This window comes from Quercus lobata, chromosome 1, assembly GCF_001633185.2.
Source record: "Quercus lobata isolate SW786 chromosome 1, ValleyOak3.0 Primary Assembly, whole genome shotgun sequence".
In the NCBI taxonomy this organism is placed as follows: Eukaryota; Viridiplantae; Streptophyta; class Magnoliopsida; order Fagales; family Fagaceae; genus Quercus; species Quercus lobata.
Genome location: NC_044904.1, coordinates 37,059,962 through 37,071,665, shown reverse-complemented (window position 1 = coordinate 37,071,665; position 11,704 = coordinate 37,059,962). Strand labels below are relative to the sequence as shown.

At 34.6% G+C, this 11,704-nt stretch overlaps 1 protein-coding gene across 1 annotated transcript; it reads left to right on the top strand.

Annotated features, from left to right (window-relative positions):
- Positions 1–846: 846 nt before the first annotated feature.
- Positions 847–10,601, top strand: LOC115953370 (cation/H(+) antiporter 14-like). The gene is made up of 3 exons (XM_031071002.1): positions 847–1,308; positions 8,247–9,242; positions 9,498–10,601. Exons 1-3 carry the CDS (start codon positions 847–849, stop codon positions 10,599–10,601), a joined length of 2,562 nt encoding a protein of 853 aa, XP_030926862.1.
- Positions 10,602–11,704: the final 1,103 nt, after the last annotated feature.

The window sequence follows — 11,704 nt, the reverse complement described above, 5'->3', positions numbered from 1 at the left end:
TTTTTTTATTAGATGAAAAACAAATAAAAAAATAGAGAAAAATGCAACGTCGTCCACAATATTTTTCACAACACTTTTACAACTAATGCTAAGTAGCAAGTTATTACAGCCTATTGTTGATGGCAAAAAAATAATTATAGTGATATTTTCAAATAAAAAACAAAAAGCAGTTTAAAATCTAGGATTTGTTGTAAAAAATATTGTGAATGTTGCACTTCTAAAAAAAAAAAGAATAATAATAAGAGTTTAATTAACAAACTTTTACTAGTTTTCATCTAAATCTACCACTAACACCACTGTTTTACTTACCATTATCAATCTACCACATCAACAAGTATGAAAATTTTTGTCAAATTTTTTTGTCTTAAAAATTCAAAAAAAAAAAAAAATTTCTATGTAGCTCATGTTAATTAGTAGTAATTTTGCATCTAAATAAGATGATCAATTTCCCCTTTAGGCCCCCAAATGCATCAAGCCGCCCCTGAGAGCCAAGCAATCTGGCGCGCAGGTAAAGAAGAAGAAGAAACATAAAACAATTTACACAAAACCACACCATTCCCTTGTTGGGTTCAGCTTCTCTCCCTCTCCCAATTCTCACATGAAAAGAGAGAGGGAAAAAGAAGGAGATAAACATCCATTTGCTCTGTTTCTTACCAATTCTAAAACATATGAAACAGAGGAAACAGAGCATCAAACAGAGCACCAAATGGTGTTCCTCATTTTCTTCATCTTCCTCTTCTTCTTCGATGTCTCCCTCTCTGACCCTCAAGCCTCTTTAGTCAGCGACTTTGTGGTTCCTTAAAGCTGGAATCCAGCCTAAACTTCATTCCTAATTTCATATCTTCAATGGAAGAAGTATCTAGAAAAATTAATGATGAGCACTGGGGAGCCAATGCTGTGCTTTCGACAAAGCTTGAGATCTTCACATATGCTCAATGCTATGGTTTCCTCTCACACAAGGATTGCTTATCCTGCTACTCTGAGACCAGGACAAGGCTTCCTAAATGCCTTCCTTCAAACTCGGCTTGCATTTATCTTGATGGTTGTTTCTTTCGTTATGATACCTATAACTTCTTCAAAGAGTCCCTCAATGAAAAGCATGACTACGTGAAGTGTAGCCTGCCCACAAATGTTAGCAAAGATGTGTACATGGGAAAGGAGTTTCAAGAAAAAGTATTTAAAGTTATTGAAAATGTGACTGACTTGGCAGTGTTGAACAAAGGTTTTGCATTGTCAGGGGAAAGAGGTCTGGAGGCTGTTTATGCAATGGCGCAGTGTTGGATGACAGATTGCTTGGCTCTTCTTCACGTGAGTTTATTATTTTATTGCTTGGTGAGTCTGATTTCTTCCCGTTATTTTATTGATCCATCAACCAGCGTTACCCGTTAGTTTGGTGACGGAATGGTGCTTCAAGGACTTAAATGTCCCGCTTTAATTGGTTTACGGATTAAAAGTAATAAAAATAAAATGTAGGGACTAAAATAGAAAAAAAGTCAAAATATAGGAACTAAAAGTGCATTTACGTCAAAATTTGCCAACTTATTTTACTATTCAGCTTATTTTTTCTACTATTCATGAGTCTCATTGCACTTTTTAATATTATTTATGGGTCATACTGTATTATTTCAGCTAACTTTTACCTTTATTTACAGTACTTTCAACAAAAAAAATTCAATTTCAACAAAATAAGCGGATTCCAAATGGACCCTTAATAGTCAATAGTCTCAAATTATTTTTTAATTTTTAATTTTTAAGAAGTGGGAATTGGATAAGTTTTTTTTTTTTTGTTTTTTTAATTAATTTATTTTTTTTAAAGACATGTAACTTTATTCATATGAAGATAAATTCAAAACATCGTGAGCTAAAACTGACTCAATGAGTACCAGATTTTTCTCTACTCAAGTTACATAAGAATCTAAATTTCTAGCATATTGAGCTAAAATATGCGCTGGTTTAGAATTTTGGTAGTAATAAGAGAACAAATGTAATCCTTTAATGTACATGATATTAGAATATAATATGGTTATCCTGCTTAATTATACATTTGTATGAACATTCTTGTGTTGATGTGACCAATGGTTTTCATTTTGCATAAATGAATATTATTCAACCCATTTGTGCATTACTTAATGGATTTAGCATTCTAAGGTCCTTTTTTAAGGGATTGGTATTTCCTACACACAGTTTTATGACTTCTCCCTCATCTTCCTCATCCCTCCTTAGCACGGTGGTGTTGAAATGAAGGATCGTGTTCCCTTATTTAGGCTTGAATTCCTGGTACAGGGCTGCCTCAACGAAATGAAGTTCCACTTTGTCGTAAGGCATCCTAATGGCCTCAATAATTATAGGCCTACCTTGCTAAACAGGTTTCACACACTGATGATAAGTAGAGGTTATGACTTTATAAGCACGGAGCCAAGGGTAGCCTAAGATGATATGGTGTGAAGTATCACCATCCATCAATTGTATAAGAGTACGCGCTCTGATAGACCCTACCCTTAAATCCAAGGACACATGCCCCAAGGTGCACTGGTGCAACATTCCTATCCCAGACAATTGGAATGGCTCTCGGATGATTCTTTCTCGTGGGATACCCAAGGCATCCAGTGTTAGGAGGGGTAGGATGTTGGTTGAAGCACTAGTGTCTACCAAGGGTCTCTTGATCTAAGAAGCTCCCAAAAAGGCAATAATATATAGTGGTCTTTTGCCATCAACTATTCGATTGGCTAAGTCTCTTAAGGAGAAGGTCACAGAATCTTTGGTCTCATGATAAGGCACCTACAATAAACTTCCTTCAAAAGCAGCAACTCTCTATCTTCTTTCCACTACTTAGGTTAAGGCTTGTGCTGCTTCCCGTCTAGCCAACGACCTAAGACCTATCCCTTTAAACAAGGAATGGACTTTATCATCTTGTTGGATTCTCAACGTCATTTCTTCATCTTGCATAGGTGGGGTGTGGAGTTGCTACTAGCCATACTCCTAGCCTCTTCCCCCATAGGATCTTCGCATTCCATAAAGAAAGTCATGGCAACCTCAAGCATGTGCATCCTTTGGTTTGTATGCTTTATATTCTTGATTACCAAATCTCCCTTGGCTACCATCTCATGGAAGATATTCCTTAAAGCATAGCAATTCATGGTGTGATGGTCACTCCTGCAGTGATACCTACAGTAAAGCTCACCTCACTTTTCTTCTTCTATTTGATCTTCCTCCCGCCTTTCCCCTCTTGCCTCAATGGATAAGGGTTTGCGTCTCTCACTACCTACCTCTATGGCATGCATTAGGTGGTCCCAGCCGTCTACTACCTCTTTTGGGCAAAATGCCATCCTAGCAAGGCATTTTTCCAAAAGAAGTTATAGTTGGAAACCCAAAATAGACTTTTCCCCCCATTACCAAACCACATCCTCTAAATCCCTTGATTGCGTGCCTACCTCTCCTATATTGGCTGGGTATAAATGGGTGGTGCTTCGGCCCTTGTGTGTTCTTTACGCTATCCTTTACGTTTGTTTTCTTTCATTCCCATGTCGTTTCTGTCATGTCTAGTTTTGCTGTGTGTCTCTTCTACTTGCTCTTATCTTCCACGAAAAGGTACATGGGTTTCTGGGTATACCTTATTTCTTCTCATTTCCTCATGGGCTTGTTTGCTTGTTTGGCATAAGTTCTTGCCAAACCAATTCATTGGGTTTTTGTTCTTCTTTCTTATGTCCTTGGGCCCACTAGTCTATTTTTCTCTTCTTGCTATGGTCATAAACTTGTCAACCCATTGGTATTTTACTTATTCCTTTGGGCCCTCATAGCCCATTTACTTTACTTTTACCTCTTTTGTACCCATGGGCTTGCTAGCTGTTATTTCCTACCATGTTGGGCCATTGGGCGTTTACCTTTTTTATTGGACTTTCATAACCCATTTACTTTACTTTTACCTCTTGTTGTGTCCATGGGCCTGCTGGCTATTATTTCCTGCCACGTTGGCCCATTGGGCGTTTACCTCTTTTCTTGAACTTTCATAGCCCATTTACTTTAGTTTACCTCTTGTTGTGCCTATGAGTCTACTGACTGTTATTTCTTGCCCTATAAGCCCATTAGGTTTTTACCTCTTTTCTTGGGCTCCCATGACCCTTTTGCTTCTATCAGGTTTCTTTCACTCTTTTCCTCCTTCATCTTCCTTCACTATTGGGCTATTTGTCAAAAACGGGTATCAACACTTGTAAAATGACTTTGTTATCCTTAATTTGAAGGAACTCCATTTTAACTAAAAAAGAGGGGTTAGTGAGTTTTCATCTCTTTGCAATAATGATAAAAGTGATATAGATGTGGCAATGACCTAGTATTTGAATTAAAATAAAACATAGACATTAATTCAAATGGACTGTGAGGTGAATGGTGCTTTTTTTTTTAATTTTTAATGTGTATTTGAAAGTGGTGTAGTGAGTTTTATTTTACGTATTTGTTCCCATGTTTTGTCTTTATTTAAACGTTGTAGGGATATTTTTGAACCACATAAAAGTCTAATTGAAGAAGGAGAATTTTATGGGGAATCCTATGATGTTATTGACCTTATTCCTAAAACAAGGAAAAGTCATTGGTTATTAGATGAGGTATTTTTGACATTGAGAGAAGTCCAGATTAAAGGGAGGAATCCTATTATAGATAGTATAGATTATCTTAGTCACAATTGTCGACAAAGGTAAAAAATAACCTATTTTAATCTCTTTGCCAAAATAAATGTGACGCACATGCAAGCAAATAACCCCCAAAATTCAAACCAACAAGCATGACTTATGGCATGTACAAGTGCTCATTGATTCTAACATATCAACATTATAATAAAAGGGGTTTGAGAGCAAATTGATCATAATTGAAAATCAGCCTTAAGGATTAAGTGATAAGCGAGAAAGAGGATATTCTATGATTCTACTTAAAAAAATTAAAAAAAAAAAAAATCTACGGTTATAATGGGGAAACGAGGATTTGAAGTTTAAATCATGAATGCCTCTATTAGAAACAACAGGAGTTGGTTGAGCTATAACACTCTGGCTTCAATTGGAGCTACTAAATGAGAGAACAACTTAATTATGAACCTGCTGAATGTAAGAAATAAAGCATTTGTGTTGGAAAATACTGCTCTCTAAGCTTCCCTAATGCCATCATTAGAATCAACATGTCACACCTCAAATGATCAATTTTTTCCATTTGGTCCAAACTGGCCTAGGTTAACACATGGACCAAGAGCTTGTTGTGAAGAAAAAGGAAGAAAAAACTGTCTTTCTCTTAAAGTTAGAAATGTCTCTAGCCACTTAAAAATCTTCATTGTCAAACATCCATGAATCTGGATTAATGTTCCTAAAATCAAATTCCACATTTAGCATTGCCAGAATCAAATAAAAATCAAACCCCCAATTAGGTTGAGATTCTCAATTTCCTTGTGACACACAAACTCATCAACCTTTTATGGCATATTTATTATTTTCTATTGGGCATCAAGATCAAATTGTTATGTTTTGCATATAATAAAAAACAATGTGCTAAATATAGTATTTATGACTTTTGGAACCAAATATAAATTGAGAAAGGTCCGACATCCAACATGAATATGAAGTGAACAAATTGATGGGCTAAAACACAAATATAAAATAAAAATTGTACAACATGAATATGAAGTTATTGTAGAGATTTTTGATCCTTAAAAACCCTTCTCATAACCAGCAAACCAAATCCTAGCCACCCATAGCCCAAAGTGATCACATTGTGAACAACCCACAAAAAACCATATTAGCCACAAACTATCAAAATTCCAATAGAAAACCCAAAGTTGGGGAAAAAGAAAAAATAAGAAGGGAATGAACACACCTCAAAGGGACTTTCCAAATCTAATGCTACTTTGACAACTTTTGTGGAGGGGATAAAGAGCAATTGAAAATTTATACCATTAAAAACAATGTAGTTAATTGCAGTGGTGGCACATGAAGGGTTTGAAGGGGAAAGGAAGAGTTAGAATTGGAAGATGACAGAATTAATGGTAAATTGAATATAATGAGTTAGAAAATATGTAAAGTTGCACTATTTATATATTAATATTATTTTAAAAAATGGGGAAAAAATAGTGATGTGACGATGATGTGATTTAAAAAAAAAAATGATAGACTTCAACTTCTAGATATATATATATATATATATATATATAAGGGTAAGACTTAGGTACGATAATTAGGTGTTGTTCTTTAGGTTCCCCTCTTAAGATTCTGCCATTTGGATTTTTTCTCATAGGATAGAAGTGTATATTTTATTTAAATATCCACATGATTGAATCTTAAGAGGGAAACCTAAGAAACAACATCTAAGGTATTGTACCTAAGTTTTGTCCTATATATAAATATAGATTATAGATACTTTTTTTTTTCCTCCAGTTAGGTTAGTTTGACCCCTTTGCCTTCAAAGTGGAGCTACCTGTGTGTATATGGTAACAAACAGTGTTCTTAAAAATTAAAGGCTAGTTTGATAAGAGATTTCTAGTAATGTTGTTTAAGTGTTGTGGAAATACGTGTAGGTGAAAAATTATTGTGGAAATACATATTGTGCTGTTTAAACAACCAAAATTATTGTTCAAACAATATTAACAAACAGACCCTAAACAATCTCAAAATCCCTTTCCTTACAGTGATCTTATAAATAAACAACCTCAAAAAGCCTGTCCTTTTCAAAGACCAACTTCAAAGGTCAACATTGAAGTTTTGACTAGTTGGTTGTTTGAAACCCTTTTGGAACTTAGTCAATTAGAAAAACCTTGAAACTTGCAAATGTCTATTCACACTTCCAAATTTCTCGTCTATATATCCTATTAACATTAATCTCTTTATCTCTTCCCCAATTTCTAGTCTTTTTAAAGGCTTACCTTCTATTCTTTTTCCATCATTCAATATGTTTTTGATCTTATTGTCTTGTCATGTACGGTGATCTTATAAATAAACAACCTCAAAAATCCTGTCCTTTTCAAAGACCAACTTCAAAGGTCGACATTGAAGTTTTGACTAGTTGGTCGTTCAAAACCCTTTTGGAAGTTAGTCAATTAGAAAAACCTTGAAACTTGCAAATGTCTATTCACACTTCCAAATTTCTCGTCTATATATCCTATTGACATTAATCTCTTTATCTCTTCCCCAATTTCTAGTCTTTTTAAAGGCTTACCTTCTATTCTTTTTCCATCATTCAATATGTTTTTGATCTTGTTGTTGTCTTGTCGTGTAAGCTAATCATTATCCTTCTTGAATTTTTACAATTAACAAATTAAGACTATTTCAGCTTGCCATGAACAATTCAAAAGGGTTGACAAGGGCTAGAGGGACTGCCCTAGGTGAATCAATGGTGTGTCAATACATCCACATAAATAACTCCAGGGGTTTCTGGAACAGGGATCATCCTTTGGATAACAACACTTCAATTCTAATGGTCGAGATCATCGTGATTTTTATCGTCTTTGGTTTCACTTTCATGTTTTTTAGGCCTCTTCGCCAACCCAAGATCATCATACAAATTGTTGTAAGTCTGTTTCTTTACATAACTCATGTCCATATCAAGTCATTTCCCATGTTTTAATTTGGCAGCTCCTGTAGCTACCCCGTACCTTTTTTTTTTTTTTTCAAAAAAAAATTTTTCAAAAAAAAAAAAAAATCACCATTTTCTAATGGAAAATGTTTTCTCAGTCATGTTTAGAGTTGTCTTACCCAAATCTACGTGACAATTGAAAAAATCATTCATGTGTAATTTTAGTCGCATGACATTTTCAATAAGTCATGTGATTTGTTTAAATAATACACAAAGGTAGTCTATAATTTGTCACACAATGAGTTAGAAAAGATAGTTTCAAATTTGTTTGAACCAAAACTTTGTCCATATTTTAAGTTTTGGAATAGTTGGTAATTTATCATGATATCAGGGTAGAAGATCCAGAATTCAATTCATGTCTCAATTCTACCTCTCATTTAAAAAATTAAAAATCCTATGTGTTGAGCCCCCACTTATTAAGAGGGAATTTAGACTCACATATGAGGGGAGTATTAGAATTATTGTTAAATAATTAAACATTTATCATTGTTGTCATCATTTTCCTACTAGTGGAATTTTTAAAATTGATGTTGTCGCATTTGGTCCTTCCAACTTATTGTCCACATTCAAAATGCATATAACTAGATCAAAATAAAGTTTCTTACAGTATACATGCTGATACTTAAAATAATCTACTTTCCTAGGCCGGCATAATAATGGGTCCAACGTTACTAGGTCAAAGCAAGGTGTATGTCGCAAAATTATTTCCTCCAGGAGCCAGATTGGTACTTCTAACATTTGCAGAGTTTGGCTTCATGTTTCACGTCTTTCTATTAGGATTACAGATTGATACAAGCTTAGTAAAGAGCATTGGAAGAAAAGTCGTGGTAATCGCTCTAACAGGGACTATTATTCCCTTGGTATTTGGAGTGGCAGCATACAAGATCGTAGAACATGCTAACCCTTCAGAGCATGCACTTGTACTTTTAATCTTAATTACTACAAATGCTTTGACTCCTTTCATTGACATCACTGGCCTCCTTAATGAAATCAACATTCTTAATTCAGAAATTGGTCGATTTGCTTCCTCCATGTCCTTGGTAAGTGATGCAAGTGGTTGGCTTCTCGCATTTATTGTGAGAAATATTGGTGCAGCCCTGAAATACTCCCCAACCGAACCTTTATCAATAATAGCAACGGTGGTCGGTTATTACTTCATCTTAATCTTCCTAATGAGACCCCTAGTGATATGGATTGACAGTTTCATGCCAAAAAATAGACCCAATGAGGAAAATCATTTAATAGCCATCCTTTGTGTAGTTTTGGTGAATGGATTTTTTGCAGAGTATATTGGCGAACATGCTCACTTTGGTACTTTTGTGCTTGGTTTGTCTTTGCCAAATGGGCCAACATTAGGCGCAACCATAATACAAAAGCTTGAGGCTCTTTGTACTGGGTTGCTACTTCCAATCTACTGCATTACTAGTGGGTTCAAAACGCAATTCTCTTCCATAGCAAACATGTCTGCAGTAAAAACAGAGCTCATCATTTTTGCTGGTTACTTTGGCAAGTTCATTGGCACCATTTTGCCATCAATCTACTTTAAGATCCCTTTTAAGGAATCTTTGACACTGGCTCTCATCATGTGTTGCAAAGGCGTTATGGAAATCACTATATTTAGGGTGTGGCACGACAATCAGGTAACACAAGAAACAACTAAGTGTGAAGAATCTATAGGATCAATATCAATTTAACTTAAATGCTCACTTCAGTCTTCACATTCAATACTTTCCAAAAAAAAATACTATAGTACTTTTCTTAAAGCTCTGTTTACTTAGTTACAAATCCTACGATTATCTTATGACCAAAAAAAAAAAAAAAGAATGAAGTTTTGTTTGCTTTGTAAGATAATGTTAATGGTGCATTAACCTTCTGTTTTGTTTGTTCATTGACAGTTCATAACAACCCAAACATATACGCTTCTAATTTTCAGCATGATTATGGCAACAGGGTTGGCCACAATTTTTATCCGTCACCTTTATGACCCTTCCACAAGATACATGGCTGACACAAGGAGGACAATCACAAACTCAGCACAAAACTCTGGTCTCCAAATGCTGGTCTGCATCCATTCAGAAGAGAATGTATCTTCATTTACTAACCTCATTGAAGTGTCCAACCCCACAAAAGAAAACCCTATTTTTGTCTGTGTCCTTCAGCTCATTGAGATCACAGGACAGGCAGCATCTATCCTTGTAAAACTTGATAAGCAAAACAACTTATTAGCTTCTAATCTAGATTATTCTGGACAAATTAGCAATGCCTTTGATCATTATGAGAACTACAGCGAAGGGAGTGTTAAAATACAAAACTTCAAAGCAATTGCACCATGTGCAAGCATGCATGATGATATATGTACTCTTGCAATGGATCAGAAAACAAGCATCATAATTGTTCCCTTTCACAAAACATGGGCAATTGATGGAACAACCGAAGCAAACATTCCTTTCCTTAGGACCATAAACAAAAATGTGCTTAAGAAGGCCCCTTGCTCCATTGGAGTTCTTGTTGACCGAGGCGAAATTGGTGGCAACTTGAGCATTTTGACAGGTAATTCATCATATTTGATTTCCATGCTTTTCATAGGTGGTGCTGATGATCGAGAGGCACTCGCGTATAGCATTCGCATGGCCGGGCAGCCTAATGTCAACCTAACAGTGGTTCAGCTTATAGCGTCAAGTTACAACACAAGCAATTATCAAAATAATCTAGACAAGGAGGCGATGGATGAATTATGGGCTAGTATAAATGGAAATCAGAAAATAAAGCATGAAAAGGAGACTGTGAGAGATGGGGCAGATACAACTCTTGTTATACAGAAGATGGCGAACAATTTTGATCTAGTTATAGTGGGTAGATACCATGAACCACACTCTCCAGTTACATTAGGCCTTATAGAATGGAGCGAATGCCCTGAGCTTGGAGTACTTGGGGACATGCTAGCCAGTTCAAGTTTTAGGTTTTCCGTTTTGGTGGTGCAACATAACAGCCCAGAGTAAGAGGGTGGGTAGACTACAAAAGGTAAACTCTGAATCTTAGCCAAGACATGAATAAGGTATATGATGATCATTTCGAGAACTATTGCTAGGTTGTAGAATACTTCATTTGTAATAGTTTCCATAGAAAAGGTAAACTTAATTGCAAAGAACTGACCAATGGTCTTCCTCTTTTAGACGTTGTGGTTATGTTTGATAACTGTTTTTGTTTTCTTTTTTCAAGAGTTGGTTTTAAGAAAGGAATGAAAAATTCTTATGTTTTCAAAGTCAATTTGGTTACTTGCTAAAGCTAGCTTGATACATTTTGTGGCCTAATGTGACAACAGTGTTTAATGGGTCGTTTTTTATATAATTAGTAAGTCAATTGGAGTAATTTTCATCTATTGTAATAAAAAAAAAAAATTAAAAAAACTTGTTTTATCAATAAACCTAAACCATTAATATCATTTGTATTTTTTTATAATATTTTTAGCAAATGTGTCTGTACATTTGACAAAAGCTCTGTGTTTTAATACCTAACTTTTATATATATATATATATATATATATGACTGTATTTTAACCACCATCAATGACTAAACAAATAAGCATTTAACACAAATTTACATTCAAAATCACCATTCAATGATAAAAATGAAAAGAAAATATTTTTAGCTCTCTCTAATATTTATTGTTCACATCACCCTAAAATTGTAGCAACATTCACCAAGCTAATGTGAGTAAAAGAGGAAAAAATAGAGTATTTTTCTTGTACATCATGTGGCTCGCTCAATAGCTGTATGATAAGTTTAGAAAGAGAAATATTAAAAACTAGTGTTGGGCCCGTGCCTTGCACGGGTTTTTTTTTTTTTTAATTCATTTTTAAATATATGAATGAAATCATGGTTTTTAGATGAAAAATATTTTTCATGACATGTTTTGATTTAAAAAGTACTTAGAAAATAAATTAATCAAAAGAAAATTAAGTTGTATTATTTTTAATGGATAATCATGCAAGGTATGTAATATATTTTGTCAAATTTATGAATTAAAGAGGAAATAAAACTCATTGGACATATGAGATATACATAAAGATATAATTCTTGTAACTAGCTTGAAGATAATATA

Excerpts from the sequence above, each read along its gene's own strand:
- LOC115953370 (XM_031071002.1), top strand. The coding sequence starts at position 847 with ATGGAAGAAGTATCTAGAAAAATTAATGATGAGCACTGGGGAGCCAAT. Across the intron at positions 1,309-8,246 it reads ATTGCTTGGCTCTTCTTCAC|GCCGGCATAATAATGGGTCC; the intron begins GTGAGTTTATTA and ends CTACTTTCCTAG. Across the intron at positions 9,243-9,497 it reads GGGTGTGGCACGACAATCAG|TTCATAACAACCCAAACATA; the intron begins GTAACACAAGAA and ends GTTCATTGACAG.